Source organism: Thamnophis elegans, chromosome 8 (assembly GCF_009769535.1).
Source record: "Thamnophis elegans isolate rThaEle1 chromosome 8, rThaEle1.pri, whole genome shotgun sequence".
NCBI classification, from domain to species: Eukaryota; Metazoa; Chordata; class Lepidosauria; order Squamata; family Colubridae; genus Thamnophis; species Thamnophis elegans.
Genome location: NC_045548.1, coordinates 70221134 through 70241645, shown reverse-complemented (window position 1 = coordinate 70241645; position 20512 = coordinate 70221134). Strand labels below are relative to the sequence as shown.

General features: G+C 43.1%; 1 protein-coding gene across 3 annotated transcripts in view; it reads left to right on the top strand.

The window, feature by feature from the left end:
• The window catches only part of ASAP1 (ArfGAP with SH3 domain, ankyrin repeat and PH domain 1), a 174964-nt gene that overhangs the window by 106387 nt on the left and 48065 nt on the right, over positions 1-20512 (top strand). For 2 of the 3 annotated variants that reach the window (XM_032222634.1, XM_032222636.1), the window contains 5 exons: positions 2171-2256; positions 4645-4720; positions 6308-6394; positions 19244-19252; positions 19805-19905. In XM_032222634.1, the coding sequence (XP_032078525.1) occupies positions 2171-2256; positions 4645-4720; positions 6308-6394; positions 19244-19252; positions 19805-19905 (359 nt within the window). The remainder of the gene's footprint in view (positions 1-2170; positions 2257-4644; positions 4721-6307; positions 6395-19243; positions 19253-19804; positions 19906-20512) is intronic. The other variant, XM_032222635.1, reaches the window with a different exon arrangement.

The window sequence follows — 20512 nt, the reverse complement described above, 5'->3', positions numbered from 1 at the left end:
ACTAGCATCAGGCCACGGCATGCCAGTAACTGGTGCATGCAAACAAGCAAAGCAGTGGTGGGTTTCAAAAATTATTCGAACCTAGTCTGTGGGTATGGCCTCCTTTGTGGGAGTGGCTTGCCACCCATGTGACCGGATGGGAGTGGCTTGCCACCCATGTGACCGGATGGGAGTGGCTTGCCGCCCGTGTGACCGGATATGAAGATGCCGACGACACTTGTCAGAACCACCTTAAATGACCTCACACACAGCACTGGCATGCATAATAATATGATGTAAACTTGTTTTTTAAAAGGCATCTTTGGTTTGCGTTAAAACAACTTCAACACACGCCATGTTCTGATTGCACCACAAACGCAGTAGTCATCCTTACCTTTCACAGAGGCACTGAGTTTTATAAATATGAGCATGATAGTGTAGAATAATCATATCCAAGGACCAGTGGTGGGTTTCAAAAAAAATTTGGCACCTCTTCTGTAGGTGTGGCCTGCTTTCCGGGTCCACTGGTGGAACCTCTTCTAACCGGTTCGGTAGAATTGACGAACCGGTTCTACCGAATAGGTGCGAACTGGTAGGAACCCACCTCTGAAGCAAAGGCTCATCCGCAGGATGCAGGCAGCCCACCAAACCACGTCCCCTCCAGTCCGTGGAAAAACCTTTCTCCATAGAACCAATCCCCAGTGGCAAAAAAAATTGAGGGCCGCTGGCCTAGATAAGTGTTTCTCAAGCTCAGCAAACGTAAGATGTGTGGACTTCAGCTCCCAGAATTCCACAGCCAGCATTAACCTATGTCAATGCCCAGTGGTGGCCCACAATAATTCTAGAATCTAATTGAATGTTCTAATCCTAATTTTTTTGTGCAAGTTCCTAAATTGTTTATATGCAAGATGATTGTTGTTGGTTGTTTGGGATTTTAAAAAATGCAAGATGCCGTGGAACCTTTAAGGAAGTTGACAGTTGTATGCCTCTAATAGCACATGCAAAGTTTATGAAGAATTCTTATTTGCTCTACTTTGCTCTACCTAACTAACAGTAGATAATAAATCCAGATAGCACAGAGCCTAACTAAGTAAAGTTGGGGGAAAAAGACTCTGGTCCAACATACACACACCCCTAAAAAATTGTGGCTTGCTGTTGGTTTATGAATTCTGGCTTTATAAGAGAGAAATGAAACCAGAATTTCAGATTTGCAGTAAAGTTAAATAAATCACGGATCATCTTGATGAGAACTTTTAGCAGCCTAGAACAGCATGTACTATTTTCTTGTTCATTGCCTATTCATTCTCTTTAACATTTCATGTGACTCTTCCCAATGGTAACGCAAGATTTACTACCCTCCCGGCCTTCCGCAAAGCCACCAAGTCCTGGCTGTTCCAGGAGGCTGAGGCGGGGGGGGGGGGGGGGGGCTAGAAGCATTTACCTCCACGGAAATTGTGAATGTTGGTTTTGTTTTTAATATGTTGTCTTTGTCTCGTTTTCCCCCTTTCCCTTGTCTTTTGTGAGCCACCCGGAGTCCTCCGGGAGTGGGCGGTATACAAGACAAATAAATAAATAAATAAATAATAAGATTTTGAACTGGCACTAAATGGGATATTTATTAATTTGTGTCGATTATCCCTACCACGATCCAAAGGGGTTCTAGGTGATTTACAGATAATCAAAATATTTTTTTTTAAAAAGTGAAGCTAGCATAATTCGTAAGCATCATTTATGGTCTTGGAATTTGCTTATGATGTTGTGTCATATTGAAGGAGGTTTAAACCCAAGAGCTTTCATGCCTCCAAGTGTACTTAATGCAGTGCCATACTTTAGAACAGTATTGCTACTTTAAAGCACGTAATGTAAATTTAGACCTAGCTATTCGGTGTCTAAAAAGGATAGTAATTGTATTAGGAAGGAACAAATAACAAGAGCATTAGACAACTTAGAAAGCACTATTCATCACAGTATTGGCTTAATGTAAAATATCCTTCCTATGTTTTACTGTTCTATATGCAGCACGATTTTAATCACATATTAGCAGAGTGCCTTCAGATGCTAGCTGTAAACAACTTGCAAGATAATTGCTAAATTTGTTAAAATAGATTTTAAATGGAACCTGCCTTTGAATGCAGCTAGGCCCAAATGTATAATTATCTACTGAGCTTTGATTTTTTTTCCCTCTCCATAGTATCTCATTAAGGTTAATGAAATCAAGACGAAAAAGGGTGTGGACCTTTTACAAAATCTTATTAAGTATTATCATGCACAATGCAAGTGAGTATACTTTTTTTCCAGCTCTTCATCTGCAATGTGTTTTTTTTTAATATAGAAAGCTTTTTCTCTTCAGGGATGACATCACCTGCTTTTATTGAGATTTCTCGATTAAACAAAATTAAAAAAATTGAATGCCCTTTGTTCAAAGTTGCAGATATTGAATTCCTATTGTTTTCTGCATAGAAGGTTTGACTTGATAATTCTTCCACTGTCATACACACTGGTTTGAAAAATGAGTCAAGAGGTGACTTGATGTAATCTAGAAAGAGGTGAAAAAAGCTGCCTTGAATGTAAGATATAATTCACATTGAAGGAAATGTGCTATTGTTTGGCCTGTAGTTGTTAAGTGAATCATGCCGTCATTAAATGAATCTGACTTCCCCTTTGACTTTTCTGGTCGGAAGGTTGAAAATGTGATCAACTAAAATAGTCATTAATAGATGCCAATTGCCAAGCGCCTAAATTTTGATCACTTGACCATTGGGATGCTGTGAAAACTGGCCATAAGTCACTAAACCAATGGTTGCAGGTTGAGGACTACCTTTAATCAAATTTATATGGCTACCCATCTCACACAAAGTAACTGGGTGGTTTACAACAATCAGATTAAAAAGAGCACACATACACACACAGTCATAAAAAAAATTAAATTCAGTATTAAAAACAAAATATTGTAAGCATCTAGAAAACCCACATAGAGAATGAGTATTTTCACCTCCGAAATAGAGCCATCTATAGATATCTAGAACTGGATGAGGGTTAACAAGCTCGTTATGGACTGGATGAGGGTTAACAAGCTTGTGCTCAACCCAGAAAAGACCGAGTGGCTGTTGTGTTTCCCTCCCAAAGATTTGGCTACTATTCCACCACTCAGGCTGGGGGGTCAAATTTTATACCCCTCAGAGAGGGTTCGCAACTTGGGAGTCCTCCTGGATCCACAGCTGTCATTTGACCACCACTTAACGGCTGTGACCAGGGGGGCATTCGCCCAGGTTCGCCTGGTGCGCCAGTTGCGACCCTACCTGAATCGGGAGGCTCTCACAACAGTCACTCGGGCCCTTGTGACCTCTAGGCTGGAATACTGCAATGTGCTCTACATGGGGCTGCCCTTGAGGAGCATCCGGCGACTTCAGCTAGTGCAGAATGCAGCCGCGCGAGTGATTGCGGGTGCACCCCGATTCACCCGCATTACACCTATCCTCCGCGAGCTGCGCTGGCTACCTGTTGATCTCCGGATGCGCTTCAAGGTGCTATTAATCACCCATAAAGCCCTACATGGCAGTGGATCTGGATACTTGAGAGACCGCCTTCTGCCAATTACATCCCTGCGACCGATAAGATCCCATAGATTAGGCCGCCTCCGTATTCCATCGGCCAGCCAATGTCGGCTGGCAACTACAAGGAGGAGGGCCTTCTCAGCAGTAGCCCCGACCCTTTGGAACGAGCTCCCCGTGGAGATTCGTACCCTCTCCACCGTCCAAGCCTTCCGCATAGCCTTGAAGAACTGGCTCGCCCGTCAGGCCTGGGGATAGGATAGTTACCCCTCCCGAATGATGAATGTATGTTGCTTGCTATTTTATTACATGTTTGTCCTAATGTCTGTATTCCCCCTTCCCAGTTTTTGTGTGAGCCGCCCTGAGTCCCCTCAGGGAAAAGGGCGGCCTACAAATTCTAATTCTAATTCTAATAAAAAAAAAAAAAAAATCTCTGGTTGCCTGTTGACATGGGTGCGTGTCGAATGGGGCTAACCTACCGTATTTTTCAGAGTACAAGATGCACCTCCCCCCCCCTAAAAAAGCGTTGAAATGTTGGCGCAACTTACACACTGATTACAGTCATTTTTGGCCTCCTGAAGTCTCGCCCCTGCATCCCGTTTTTACGAAAAATGGAGGCATTTTTGCCTTCCCCCAGGCCTGCTGAAGCCCGCAGAGTGCTCCTGGGGGCTGGGGAAAGGCAAAAACTTTTTTTTCTTACTTACATCTTCGAAATCTTGGTGCATCTTATACTCCGGTGCGTCTTATAGTCCCAAAAATATGGTATGTATTTGGGGGGGGGGGACACTGAAATTTAAAAGGCTTCAGCAGGGCTGGGGGAAGGCAAAAATGCCCCCGTTTTTGCGAAAAACGGTCCTTTTTCTCCCCGCTTTTTGCAAAAACGGGAGCGTTCTTGCCTTCTCCCAGGCCTGCTGAACCCCACAGAGTGCTCCTGGGGACTGGGGAAAGGCAAAAACTTTTTTTTCTTATTTACCTCTTCGAAATCTTGGTGCGTCTTATACTCTGATGTGTCTTATAGTCCCAAAAGTATGGTATGTACTGGGTGGGAAAAACCACTGAAATTTAAAACCAGGTTCCAACATTGCTGATAAATAACATTTTATTTCCATTATAGTTTCTTTCAAGACGGCTTGAAGACAGCTGATAAACTCAAACAGTACATTGAAAAGCTAGCTGCTGATTTATATAATGTAAGTCATCCATAAGGTAGGGCCTATTTGATAATTCCCTGCGGTTGGGTACGCATAGCCAAGAATGAAAAAGTAAGGTAGGGTTCACAAGATTACTGGACTAGCTGGCCTTGACAACTTTCAGATTTCTTAAACCAGCTAGACTAGTTTGCTCAGATTGTTAAGAACGAAATGGATTAACAACTGTGACCTCAAGTGGAAGGACATTGTTTCTGCTATGTTATCGTGAGTCCATTCTCCTATATTGCTTGAAAAATAAGCTACACATTTGAATGACCCTCTGGTGGATTGGTACATTAGAGAAATAAATAACCTTGTTATTATTTTAGACACTTCTTGGGCGCTTTTAAGCCAATCATTCTCAATCTTGGCAACTTTTAAGATGTGCGGACTTCAACTCCCAGAATTCCCTTGCTAAGCCGGCTGCGGAATTCTGGGAGTTGAAGTACACACATCTTAAAGTTGCCAAGGTTGAGAAACACTACTCTAACCCTACACCTTTTTTGAAACTCCTGTGCCCTGCACTCATTTGGATGTTAAGACATCTTTTCAATGTTATTTGGGAATTTGTTTCAGCAATTTTCTCTTTTAGTCCAACTATATTTCTAGAAAAAGGATCGATAAGCATAAATTCAGTGGCCATCCAATACTCTTACACGCCTAAAGTTTATGATCAACCCAGGGCCGCTGTTCTGAGAGCCTTATGTGCAGGCAGTTTATGTAAAAAGGGTTAATGTTGTCAAATGGTGTTTTGTAGCGTGAGGAATGCCGTTCTTTGTGGTCAAACCATGGGATCAGTAATTTCTTGAAAGTGACTGTGGTTCTTTTAAAAGAGATTGAACACACTTCCTCAATGTAGCTTGTTTTGAATATATATTTGGGGGGGGGGGGTGTAAAGAAAATCTGCATTCTCAAAACTTCCCTTCTGGACTGAGCTCATTATAGTATTCGGAGAATAATGAAGAGAGGGAAAAAGCATATATTTTACTTCCACTGTAGATGATTAAAGTACAAGGCATGAGGCTAGGAACTAGGAGACTGTGAGTTCTAGTTCTGCCCTATGCATGAAAGCCGGTTGGGTGACTTGGAGCCAATCACCAGGAGACTCCGCATTCTAGTCCCACCTTAGGGATAAAAGCCAGTTGGGTGATTTTGGGCCAATCAGCAGAAGTCTATGAATTCCAGGCCCGCCTTAGGCGTGAAAGCTGCCTGGGTGACTTTGGGCCAATCACCAGGAGACTGTGAGTTCTAGTCCCACCTCAAACATGAAAGCCAATTGAATGACTTTCAACCAATCAGCAGGAGTCTGTAAATTCTAGTCCTGGCTTAGGCATGAAAGCCAGTTGTGTGACCTTGGGCTATTCACACACACTCAGCCAACTTGCCTCACAGGGTTGTTGTTGAGAAAAATAGGAGGAGGTAGTATTAGTCGTGTTTGCTGCCTTGAGTTACTTATATACTAACAAAGGAGGGATAAAAATCTAACATTATACACAGACACAAAGAAACACACTTAAGTATACTTGTGTTGATCCAAATAATGAAGAAATGCACCTGGGTAATAAATTGTGGATATTTTTGCTCTAGATAAAACAGACACAAGATGAAGAAAAGAAGCAACTCACTGCATTGAGGGACTTGATAAAATCCTCTTTACAACTTGACCAAAAGGAGGTAAGAATCACAAGCAAAACTAGTATCAGTCTCAGTTACTTATATACTAAGAGCCTCAGTGGTGCACTGGTTAGAATACAGTAACTGCAGGCTCCTTCTGCTGACTGCGGGCTGCCTGCAGTTCGTCAGTTTGATTCTCACCGGCTCAAGGTTGACTCAGCCTTCCGTCCTTCCGAGGCCGGTAAAATGAGGACCCAGATTGTTAGAGGAAATAGGCTGACTCTGTAAACCGCTTAGAGCCGTGATGGCGAACCTATGGCACGCATGCCCAAAGTGGCACATGAAGCCATGTTCCCTGGCAGGCGCAGCCTTGCCTGTTTGTTTTCCGGATTTCTGGCACGCATGCGCACGTGACGATCAGCTGTCCATTGTGCGCGCGGCAGTGCTGAAAACTGGTGTGTGCCTGCATGCCAGCCAGCTGACTGTTGGGTGCACATGCGTGCCAGAACCCAGAAATTTGGCTTTTCCGGAGCACGATGCCTTGACACCCACAGCAGGGCCGAAAACCGGCCTGCGCATGTGCATCGGCCCGCTGATCGTCTGGCGCACATGCACACTTGGCTTTTCTGGAGTGTGACCCCGGCGCACAGAAGCACATGTTTCCACACGGTTCGCCATCACTGGTTATGGGGTAAGGCCATAAAGCACTGTGAAGCAATATCTAAGTCTTAAGTGCTCTTGCTATTGCTGTCAGCAATGGGTTGAATGCCATCAATTCCATTTTACACTTAGTTACAGTCAGCATTTAAAGTGACATAAAAAGACCCTCTAATTGGGATGTTTGCATTATATTTATTATTTACATTCTATTATAGACTATGTAATTTATATTATTTATATGTATTATTTACATTTTATTATAGACTATGTAATTTATACTATTTATATGTATTATTTACATTCTATTATAGACTATGTAATTTATAGTTAGTAGCTGATGGACAGGGAGTATGGAAAATGAAAGAAAAAATAAAATACCTGAACAGATCTTGGGAAAGATTTCTAATATTATAAGGTCTCCCAATTTATTGCAAGTTACAATCTGCCATTCTTCAGGGATATCACAAGTATGACTCAATCGTGCTGCCCATCACACAAACATCACAGTGCTTCTAACTTATGGTGTATCTCAGCCAGTGGTGGGTTTCAAATTTTTTAGAACCTCTTCTATAGGCGTGGCCTGCTTTGTGGGAGTGGCTTTCCGGCCATGTGGGCGTGACCAACTTGTAAAATGTGGTGAAACTCATTTAACAACGCTCTTGTTTAGCAACCAAAATGTTGGCTCAGAAACTCTGGCATTTGAAGCACGCAACCCCAGGGGTGTTCAAACTTGACATCTTTAAGACTTGTGGACTTTAACTCCCAGAATTCCTCCTCCAGTCATGTTGGCTCAGGAACTCTGGCATTGAAGTGTGCAAGCCTTAAAGCTGTCAAGTTACAAGACCCTTGTACCCCTAACCCTTTAGGGAAAAAAACCCCAGGGGTGTTCAAACTTGACAGCTTTAAGACTTGTGGTCTTCAGCTCCCAGAATTCCTCCTCTCGCTCTTCATCTTGATGATGTGCGGATGGGCGGGGGGAGGGAGCTGGAACCAGTTCTAAATGGCACGGTAGATTTGTGGAGGGGTGGCAGGAACCCACCCCTGATCTCAGCCCTCTAAGATAAGCCAGACAAAGAAGCCAACTATTTAATCCTTCTAATTATAAGTCTTTTGGCATCATCTTTTAAATTTTCTATTATTCTGCAAAAAAAAAATACCATTCTGCAAAACTAAGCTATAGCAGTGAGATGGACGCCATCTAAATTTAATAAATAAACCAATGCCATATAAGTCTAGAACTACTTTTATTGGAACAACTGTAGTGGTAACAATCTTGCATGCCTGGAATGTGCTTCTCTCCTCCCTCACTTTTTTGCATTTGTGTCCAGTGGTGGGATCCTACCAGTTGTAACAACCAGTGCACTCCCCTGACACGCGCTGTGCACGCGTACACAGTTCTGAGAAAACTTACCGCTGGGGAGGAAAATAGCTGAGGCGCAGCAATATGCTCTGCTGCGCGACTCAGCTGAGAGGACATAGGTCAGTATAACGCAAGAGCATGTGGGCAGGCCCAGCTAATCGTCAGAGCGAATGGGTTCACTCCCAGCTGATTGTCGGAGCTACCGATTCACCTGAACCGGTAGAATCCCACCCCTGTTTGTGTCAGAAGCGTCAAGGCGCATCTGGGTTGCAACGATTAGCTAGTGACATCACCGTGGCCCTGGGGACACCCAGCTGGGTGGTCCTTTCACATCCCTGGCAGGAGCTGGTGGGAAGGACAAGGGCTCAACCCCCGCTCCACGGCAGCTCTCGGGTGTCGAGTTTGCTAACCTCCTGCCTCCTCCCAACCACTTGAACGATTGTGCCCCTTTCCCTCCCTGTCTTCATGAGAGTTGAGGAGGGACCCCTCTGAGGCATTTTGTCAAATTAGTATCTTGGAACGGGCTCAAGCTGTACATGCCTGATCACTGCCTTGATACAGTGATGATGTCTTCCTTTCTTGTCCTTTAAGACCATCAACTAAGACATTTTTAGTATAAATCTTGTGGTAGAAAAAAAACAGAGAATTGTTGGTAGCCATGTAGATCTTCAAGTTCAACTTTCTTGTTATAGCCTGAACCCATTCTTAACACCATGGTCTCTGTGAGAGAAAACAACTTGCTTTCTGAGGAATTGGTTGCTCTATGGCTGTGATGGTTTTCCCCGTTTATGCCAATAGATTATATTTTTTTAATTACCGTATTTTTCGGAGTATAAGACACACTCCCTCCCCTAAAAAAGGAGGTGGAAATGTCTGTGTGTCCTATACTCCAAATTTGCAGCGGGGAAGCAGGTTGGTGCAGCGCCGATCAGCTATTATGGAAAGGGCCGCAGCTGCGAACAGGCCAGAGTGGTGGCTGTGAATGGGCTGTGGCAACAATGAATGGGCTGTCGCAGTAGCGGCGAATGGGCAGCAGTGGTGAATGGGCCTCAGTGAACAGGCTGGATCAAACGAGCCACGGTGAATGGGCCATGCTGGACGGGCCGCAGCAAACAGCCCATATGAATACTGGATGGATGCTGGGAGGCAGATGCAGATTCTTCCCCACCTTGTTTTCCTCCCCAAAAGCTAGGTGCGTCTTATAGTCTGTGCGTCTTATAGTCTGAAAAATATGGTATTTAAATATATTGATTGATGTCCAGTCTTCTATAAGGAGAGCGGTGTTCACTTTCTTTGCATGGCATCATTTCTGCAGAAAGTTATCTCCTTCAATCATCTTCGGTTAAGATTTAAGCGTACCTGTATCCATCCCCTTCATCCTTTCATAGTCATGAATTCCCTGATCATCCTTGTTGCCGTTTTCTGAACTTGTTCCATTTTCTTATACGGGCAGTCCTCGACTTATGACCATAGTGAGTTGGGTTCAGTGGTCAAATTCATTTTTTTTTACTACCAGTTCTGTGGGCGTGGCTTGGTGGGTGTGGCAGGGGAAGTTATATTGCAAAAATCTCCATCTCACCCACTCTGGGGCCAGCCAGAGGTGGCATTTGCCGGTTCTCCGAACTACTCAAACTTTCCGCTACTGGTTCTCCAGAACTTGTCAGAACCTGCTGAATTTCACCCGTGTTGGGTTCTATTTTATAACCTTTTTGCCATGGTTCTTAAGCGAATCACATTACGCAAATCTGTCTTTCTCCCTTGACGGTGCTTGTTGCAAGCCAACTGGGAAGGTAACGCGGATCCCTTCATTTTCTGAGGATTTTTCTGTTGACGTCTTTAATCCCCTGTCTCCTACTTCAGTCAGGAGTGCCCCCTTCTCAGTTGTTTCAAGCGATGGGCTTCACAGTTGATGCTTGAGGGTCTTCTACCTAATAAGAGAAGTTGAAAGAGTCCGTCATTTATCTGTTCTCTGTTTCTGCCTCTGTGCCTCTGATTTATGCACGTTGTTGGTCTTACCATAGAGCATTCTTTTCCTTCCCACCAGTATGCCCTTCTGCTTTCTGGAAGGAAATACAAAGCTTTGGTCTTTCCTCTTTTCTCATCTGTGGATTCTATTCCTCAAGCTCCTTGAGGTCAAAAGTACATATGGAATATATTGTGTGTTCTGTCCGTTTCCTTTGAATTGCAAGTTTCGTGTGGACAAAGTGTCCCTCTCAGGCCTGCAGAACACAAGGGGACGGTCACACTTTTTTTCTGCCATATATTTTGTTTTCTTTCTCAGTTCTTTCATACTCCATAAAGATGACTTTAAAAACCTTCTGTTCTGACCCAGCTCCCCAAACACGACAAACCCTCTGTATTTAAATCAATGATATCTTTATTACGACCGCCGGCAGCCCAGGGAAAAAGTTTCTCTCTCACCGAAGGTTAGCAAGTCCATCTGGCAATGAGATGAATAGTTATCTGCCACACCTATTCATCTCCGCCCCTTTCCTTTTATCCCCAGAGCTAGGGTGGGGCTTCGCTAGCAGCAGTGGCTGTTCTGTCCAAAGGACCGGCCCGTAGATTTCCACTGCTCTCCTCTCCTCTAACTTCTGCACATCAGGCACTGGACCCAGATGCTTCTCCTCTTCCTCATCAGCCACCTCCAGACCTGGCGGCTGTTTACTCTCCATCTGAAGGCTAATGGATAACCCAGGCACCGCCTCTGTCTCTCTCTCTGCCAGCTTCATTCACTCTTCCCCCTCGGAGCTCTCAGGTTGCCTTGATGCCAACCCTGGCTCCCCTATCTCCTCCTCCTCTGATTCGGCTCCTGGAGGGGCCAGCAGACGGCAGGCCACACCACCTTCATTCTTAACACTTTGATGTAGGTGTATATGTGTGTTCCGCTCTACATGGGGCTGCCCTTGAAGAGTATTCGGAGACTTCAGCTTGTCCAGAATGCAGCCGCGCGAGCGATTGTGGGTGCACCTCAGTACATCCACGTGACACCTATCCTCCGCGAGCTGCACTGGCTGCCTATTGGGCTCCAGACACGCTTCAAGGTGCTAGTCGTTACTTTTAAAGCCCTACATGGTATCGGACCTGGGTACTTGAGAGACCGCCTCCTGCCAATTACCTCCCTAAGACCGATTAGATCCCACAGATTAGGCCTCCTCCGAATTCCATCTGCCAGCCAGTGCCGACTGGCAAATCCCCGGGGGAGGGCCTTCTCTGTGGCTGCTCCGGCCCTCTGGAATGATCTCCCCATGGAAATCCGGACCCTCACCACCCTCCAGGCTTTCTGCAAAGCCACGAAGACCTGGTTGTTCCGGCAGGCCTGGGGCTGATGGATTTTCAGCCCCACTTGAAATGTTGTGACTGTTGTTGTTTTTACTCTGTTTGTTTTTTGTCCTATTTGTACCCCCTTCCCCCCCTTTGGTTGTTAGCCTCCCCGAGTCCCTCGGGAGTGGGGCGGCATACAAATTAAATAAACATTCCAACATTCCAACATTAAGCAGAGGTCCCCAACCCCCATTCTATGGACCAGCACCGGGCTGTAGTATGCCAGAAACTGGTCCGTGCAAGCAAGCGAAGCCCCATCTGTGAGATGCAGAAAAATCATCATAGCCAAGGGCTGCCTACCACGATAAGTCTGAATGAAGCATTTAATGTTACATATCCGTGGAAGTAAAACTTCAACACCAAATAGGTACACAAATCAATTGCTACCATTTCTTTTACTTGCTGGTATCTATGATGGTTTTACTAGATTTGGTTGAAATTGGACATATTCCTAGATCAGCTCAGATAAATGAAAAATACTGTGCAGCAAAATATTAGGTCAGTCGGTGCCCTTTTAAAACCATCCCTTCAATTTTTTCCATTAAGTACTTAGGTATTCTGCCAATATGTTTTATCTGTTTGTGAAGTGGTTAGCTTTCTCTCTCTCAGCATGGAGTTCTTTCTGGATATTTGATAATCATTTGCTTATCCAGCTCTTTTCTATAGAAGTGGCTAGGACACTGTGCTTGTCGATCAGAAAGGTCGGCAGTTCGGTGATTCGAATCCCTAGTGCCGCATAACAGAGTGAGCTCCCATTACTTGTCCCAGCTTCTGCCAACCTAGCAGTTTGAAAGCACGTAAAAAATGCAAGTAGAAAAATAGGGACCCCCTTTGGTGGGAAGGTAACAGTGTTCCATGTGCTTTCGCCGTTTAGTCATGCCGGCCACATAACTACAGAGACATCTTCGGACAGTGCTGGCTCTTCAGCTTTGAAATGGAGCTGAGCACCACCCCCTAGAGTTGGGAACGACTAGCACACATGTGCGAGGGGAACCTTTATCTTTTTATCCTTCCATATATCAGCTACCCTGCCAGCCAACCAGCTCCTTACACCCATCAGGGATGTAACTCAACGCACCTTACATATTACGGTTAAATCAGAAAACAGGTAATAGAAACAAATGCATATCATGTACTAGGGAAACCCAATCAACTCACACCTATTTGCACCCATCAGGATAAATTATCAGGGAGCAGATCACCCTACTTTAGAAGTGTGTTTTTATAGCTTTATGAAAGAACCAACAGCGTATGGGTCATAATATACCTTGCGATGTAATCCAGACAGGAAGCACACCCTGTTAAACTAATTGCACTTTATTATAAACAGAATCTTGCAAGCCTGAAAGAATCTTTCTTCCCCGTCATCTTTACAGCCCAAGAAACTGGGAAGGGCCGTTTGCACGCCTACATTCCTTCTGTGGGCTAAGCTACCTCTTATCTTATCCAACCATTCCCCTAACTGTGGCTCCTCCCCCTGTGTCCCAAGGTCATTCGCACATACCATTTCCATTATTTTGGGAGGATATTGTTTTATAGGGTACACACAGCTTAAGAGAAGGCCCCGTCTGCTAAGCTCACAGAAGAAATAAGGGTGTGGAAAGCACCTCAAAAGATTATGTTATTATAGCCTCATAGATAAAGTATGACATTTCTTATGATGTTGGTTTCTTGTCTGGGCTACTTTGAAGGACTGCCATCAATCTTGCGAGCCTCAAAACACATTGCTGTTTCCTTGCCTTCACTTTCCATGGAACTAGAGAGGCTCCCTTCTGAGATGCCTTCCACTCTTACTTGATCATTTCCCTCTTGGTTGCTCTTTCTCTTCCCAAGGCTGATACCACAGACCATCAATCTTGGAATGGCTTGCCTTCAGAAGTTGTAAGGCTTCATCACTGGAGGTTTTAAGAAGAGATTGGACAACCACTTGTCTGAAATGGTATAGGGTCTCTGTTCTGACCAAGGCGTGAAGCAAATTCCTTCTCCCAACAAAACCCCCTTTTATTAATTTACTGTCAATTCTGATCATTCACATCCAGCAAAGTCTTTCAAGGGAGGATTTACAGTCACAGACCTTATCTGGCTTGAAAAGCTGACAGGCCAATATTTGCAAAACTTAGCAAGGAGTCTCAGAGAGTCACAAACCAATTAAGTGAACGAATTGTCTCCTGCAAACTCCACTCCCTTTCGCTCCTCTTTTATTTCCTCTGGGAGGGGACATTCATTCACCTGTGGCCTTACTCCCAAGTCAACCCCTGTTCTTTAGCTGTTCCCTTCGTCTGGCAACTCTGCACATGCGCACACTGGGAACGGCTCCAGCTGTTCGTCTGCCTCACTGATGTCTGACTCTGAAGGCAGCTGATAGCTGGCATACGGCTCTGGCCCCCTCTCTGCCTTTGACACAGAGCCCTCTTCAGAGCCTTCCCCAGATTCCAGGACTGGCCCTTGTTCCTCCCCAACCCCCTCACTGTCCGAATCTGCTGCCAGATCTGCTGGCTGCTGGTGGACCACAACAGTCTCCTGTTTCAACAGAGGGTTGGAGTAGAAGATCTCCAAGGTCTCTTCCAACTAGTCTAGTCTAGTGTAGTCTGGTTTAGTCTAGTCTAGTCTAGTTTTCTTCTACTTCCACTTCCATTCCATTCTCTTCTTCAAGGTGACAGTGTTTACAGGGGGAATTGGACTGCAGAAAGCCTTTCAGATATGATCGGTCAGACAGAAAGAGGTGGAAGATGGTCCTATAAGTAACCAGATCCTAAGTCTTAAAGGGCTTTATAGATGACAACCAATGAATTGCACCAAGTGTTACTATAGGAATCACCTTTAAATCGATATTCTATAGCCCACCGAGTTAAATTTTTGTAGTTTCATCTTTAAAACTTTTCAAAACCTATTTTGTTTCTTTGGAGAACAAGTTCTAACTCTTGACCGAAGCTGACTGCTAAATGAATCATTCAAATATTTTTCAGTGAGAAGCTATTTATTTTAACAACTTTTACTACTACATTTCAGAGCTGAGGCGTCTTTCTCAAAAGGGAACATACTTTAAAGTTAGTGATGAAAAGAATGCAAAGTGTACGCTAAGAATCACACAGAAACAAAATTCATCCCCAAGTCCTCTTTAAAATGACCACAACTTTTACATTCTTATTTTTAAGACCAGATTTTGCAAAACAAATGCAAAAGCAGGTTTTTTTAGATTCCAGGGGAAAACAGTCTGCAGAGGAAGTAGAAATTATATCTTTGAAAGAGAATTATGGAGCCACAAAAGCCTACTGAGAAGGTTTTATCTCATGCCTGCCAATTTAATGCCCTGCAAGAAGCACGGTGACCCATATTTTTGTGGCCAATCTCAAAGGCCAGTTAGGCTTAAATATTTGAAAGAAGTACTTTAAAGCACCCAGTTACAGGATGCTTAGCATTTTATTGGTACTCGTTTAATTCAGTTATTAGCATGTTTTATTTATCTGATGCTCCACAACCCTGGCTAAATGTATATCTCCTGGAATCCTTTCATTATGGTGATTACCATAATGATAACTCTTTTGTTTCTGGAGCTTCCTGTTTTTTTCCCCTTTTCCTAGAATATTGTTTTTGTTTTAGTTTGTCCTCTTTGATTCAACTTTAAATAGCTTAGCTCAGGAGTGTCCAACCCTGGCAACTTTAAGACTTGTGGACTTCAAACCCCAGAATTCTCTAGCCAGCATGGCTGACTGGGAATGCTGAGAGTTCAAGCTCACAAGTCTTAAAGGTACCAAGATTGGAAATCCCTGGTCTAGCTCTTTAAACTTAATTTTCTCCTCATTTTACGCATGGAGGATTGAAGGAGGTGGATGATTACTTCTACTCCCTTGTCTCCTGGCCTTAGCCATATGGCCTTCAAAGGTCTATCCGGGGGTGGACTGCTATGGGTTTGCTCGAGTTCGGGAAAACCCATAGCTAACATTATGGCCGGTTTAGAGAACTTCCAAATCCCACCCCTGGCTGGCCCCGCACCTCCCGCCCCAACCCTCCCCTCCCAAGAGTCTCCACGCAGCTGGTTTTGGATACCAGGTAAGTGCAGGGCCTGCGGAGAGGTTCGGGGAAGGAGAAAATCGGCCTCCCAGAAGTTCAGAAGGCTGGAAATGGGTCCGTTTCTGGCCTCCGGAGAGCCTCCAGAGCCCGGAGGGCAGTTTTTGCCATCTTCAAGGAAGACCTCCAGAGCCTGGGGAAGCCAAAAATGCTTCCCCCCCCCCGGGTGGTGCAGGAGGCCATGCCCACCGTGGCCACGCCCACCCAGCAACTGGGCAGGGAAACCATTCCTGCAATTTTTGAAGCCCACCCCTGGGTCCATCCCACGAATGGCATTGTTGCAACAGCAAGCTTCATTCTTTGGATGAATGCAACCTTTGCTTTGTGTCCCTTGGGAAACCCCAGGCTGTGAACAATGCCAGGCCATTGCAAGTAGCCTTGGTCCAGATGTTTCTCTCAGCAATGATCTCTGTGGAAAGCTCTTAGTTCCAGAAACTATTATGGTTGCTTTGTCCTTCTTCCAAAGACTCTACAATCAACACAATTGACAGGACATCCGGCCATTAAACACACTGCTAGCTCCATTCATATGCCCAGACTCCACCCCACAAGGGATTATGGGGTTGTTAAATGAGGATTATCATCACACAGGTGGTTGTTCTTCAAGATACTAAATCATATCGAGTTCTTGTCAACCTCATGGACCATAGCCACACCAGGCCCCACTGTCCTCTATTAGTAGTCTCTCAGTTCATTGGGTTGATGGCACTATCTAACTATCTCATCCTTTCTCCTTTGGCCTTCCATCTTTCCCAACATTGTGGTCTTTTCCGAGGAGTTCTCTCTTTTCATTTGGTGGCCAAAGCATTTGAGCTTCAGCATCTGTCAGTCAAGGTTGATTTCCTTTAGGATTGACTTGATTCAATCTCCTTGCAGTCCAAGGGACATTGAAGGATCTTCTCCAACATCGCTGTTCGAAAGCATCCATTCTTTGGCGCTCAGCCTTCCTGGTGGCCCAACTCTCAACAGTCAACACATTATTTCTGGGGAAACCATTGAATGGAAAGAAGGAGTGTAGAAATATGATTAATATATCTCATTATGCCCAGTATTTATTTTTCTCCCAGTCCTATTGTTCAATACCAGCCCTGCCCAATTTTTGCAAATGAAACACCAACACATTTCAAAGGTCATTTTTCTCCCTGGACATATGTAGGATGGGATTAAAAAGTTAGATTTGTTACTCTAATACATGGGCACATGTCTGCCCTTCAAACAAATCTTTAGTGTTACAGCTTTTGTGTTAAATACTCCCGGAAATCTGTTTGCGGGGTTTTTTGTTGGTTTTTTTGCATGAGGAAGAAAGCAACACGAATGCTGGCATTTTGTGTAGCGTTTTCTGCAATGAAAAGCATTTCCTAGGAAAATAGGTTTACTTACCATAGGTTTCTAATTAGTGCCCCCTAATAAAAACAGATAATTTCCCCCGAGGCTGCTGTTAAAAGTAGAAGAAGGTAGAGGAAATGCTTGGTTTTAAAACTCTTCTCTGCTAACCGGATCATCTCCTTTGGTGATTTGTTCCCTGCAGAAATGGCAAAAAAAAAAAATGCATTTGCCATTCTGGATCTCGGCCAGGAAGGTTACAGGAGACAAGCAGTTTGGGGAAACAAAAGCATGTATGTAGAAGGATGAAGGGGTATTCTGCTGTTACATTTCTGCTGTTACTCCTTGAAGGGAATTTTCCATGTTTCCCAAATTTATCCATCCTACCAAAACTGGGATTGTGTTCATTGAATTAGTTGATGTGATACAAAAAGAAAAGGACTCCAATCTTGTGGGAAATACCATCAACGTAAAATTGAGCTTGCTCAGAGGCTGAAATACACCATGTAAATGAGATGAAGAGTGTGGGAGAGAGATAAGAGGAAGAAGAGAGGGTTAGGAGAGAGGGCGGGGGGGGGGAAGAGGCGGAGAGAAAGAAGGAGTGGAAAGGGGAGAGAGGAGAAGGAGAGAGGAAGGGGAAGTAGAGAAGAGGAGGGTGACAGAGGAAAGAAAGGAGGTAGGGAGGGGGAGGAGAGAGGGAGAAGAAAGTGATGGATAGGGTACAAATATGGTGTATGGAGAGCAGAAGAGCCAATAATAGTTCTTGTGGGTTGATGGTAAGACGAATTGACATAAATATTTAATAATACAAAATAGTGTCAGTTATGTAATGGTATACACGTGATTATTTGTATGATAATGAAAAAAAAACTTTATTATAAAAAAAAAAGTCTTGTGGGAAATCAAGTGCCCTTGCTTCATATTCAACAAATCTTAATGAGAATGAACAAATTCTGGTTAAATTTTAGTGATGCTAATTTCAAATTCAGAATCAGTGGCCATTTATCAGAACATATGCTGTAGGATGGCTGTAATTCAGTTCTAAGAATTGCTGTTCTCTTCTCTATCTTTAAAAAAAAGCATAGACACATAAACTTTTTTTGTTTTCGCAGTGATCGTTAAGCGAACACTGCAGTTGTTAAGTGAAGCCATTCTTTGCAAGTGGGTGGGGTTTTTTGGCTGGAAACTGGGCATAAACGTCAGTTTGCAACAAAATACATTGTACATTGTGGCCACATGACTATAGGATGTTGCAAACGGCCATAAAGGTGGGCCAGTTGCTAAGCACCCAAATTGTAATCACATGACTCCCGAGGGGGGCGCAGCGATAGGATTTTTGGAATAGCGTTGTCGTAAGTATCCTGGGGAGGTCCATTGTAACTTAGAATAGTCGGTAAGTGGCCAGTCGTAAGTTGAGGACTACCTGTGTACACTATTTCCGTGGAGATTTGTGTAACATCTTTCCATCAGCATTAAGAATTTTATTATGAAAGACTATAGACTTGAAACCAGAGATATTTTTATTGGGTATTATACCGATAAAATATGATAAAAAAGACTATGTACAGTATCTGGTTTTACATATACTAACCGCAACCAGAATTGTATTTGCACAGTATTTGGAAAAACGATGCGATTCCATCAGATGACAAATGTAATTAAGAAAATATTAGAATGTGCAGAAATGGATAGATTAACACTCACTATTAAGGACAAGGAAGAAACTGAATATTTTTTATATGGGATGTATTTTATCAATGGCTAGACAACAGAAACAGAAGTCAGAAAGGAAGAGACATAAAAAGAGGAAATATAAATGTGGAGAGTTGCCTAAAGAAGATGTTAAGTATTATTGTTATTATTTTATTATATGATCAATATCATGGTGACGAATACTGCAACAAATATGTGGATTGTTTAAAAATACTGTACCCAGATTACACACTGTTCGATGGAAATTGAAAGTTATATAAATAAAAGAAATAAAACATGATTTAAAAAAAAGAACTTTATTGTGAAAGACAATCCATGCCCCTTTGGGACTGTTATTATTACTGCCCTTACTAATTGTGTATTGAAATAAGGCTGCAAAGTGTTCAGCTTTGTTCTTTTAGAAAAATAAATTGTCTTACTTTTCTCTTTCTCTTTGTTTCTTTCGCCTTCTCTGATCGAAGTCTAGGAGAGTAAGTCAAAGCTTTAATGGCTATTTAAATTCACAGTAAATTTGCAAATCTTGCCTTCACTGTCGCCACATTTCCATCAGGCTTCTGTATTTGTGTATGTTTGCCACAGGTATATACAGGCATCCCACACATGTATATCTTGAATTTTCATTCTAATTTCAAACCAAGAACAAGGGGAAAAAAAAACCTGAATCGTTGGAAATATCATTGAACAATCAATATACATGTGGTTTACGTGTGTGTATATAGCTTGCTGGCTGCCATCTCTTTCTACATTTCTTACATAGGACATTTTGATTTTATTTTTTAACTACATGTGCTCAGATTTTTCATGCAGAGCTTTTCTGCACTGGAAGTATGCAAATAATCCTTTATCTGCTAAGCCAAAAAAATAAGTAAATAATAAACATTCTGTGTCTCAGTCTTCTGTAAACAAAATCATTCTTTGTGCTGTAGCTCTATAAATAAAGGAATTAACTTGAAACAAACAAGCCAAAGAGCTAGTCAGAGGGAGGAAAATATCAATATATTTGTCCCTTTCTTTTTGTCTAGGATTCACAGAGCCGGCAAGGTGGATACAGCATGCATCAACTTCAGGGAAATAAGGAGTATGGCAGTGAAAAGAAAGGATACATTTTAAAGAAAAGCGATGGGTATGGATTTCAGGCAGCTATTTTTGACAGATGGAGTGAAATGATTTTTTTTTTAAATGCAAAACTCTCTTTTATATTCCACTACCTGATAACCCGGCGTTGTCCAGGTATTTATTTATAGGGGAAGAAATGTCTGGACCAAATGTAATTTCTAATGTTGGATTTTCCCCCTTACCAGAGGGAACCCCCTTATGGAGTACTGTGAAGCTATTACCATGGCGGCTCTACTGTGGTGTACAGTAGAAGCCACTTTACGGGCAGTAGAAGCCATTTAAAGCCACAACAGACTGCATCTTAACAGAACATACACCCTGAGGGGTGTTAGGGGTGTCTTACCCCCACAGTATTTGTCTCCAGAGAGTAAGTCATCTGTGTGCCAAGTTTGGTTGAAAATATATATATATATATATATATATATATATATATATATATATATATATATATATATATATATATATATATATATATATATATATATATATATATATATATATATATATTACATTCTAAAACTTTGAAAAATTGGCTTCGTTTAATGCTGGGGAGACCTTTTCCTCTGATTTTTTTCCAACCAAACATCTCACAGCAATTTAGGAGAGCCATATGG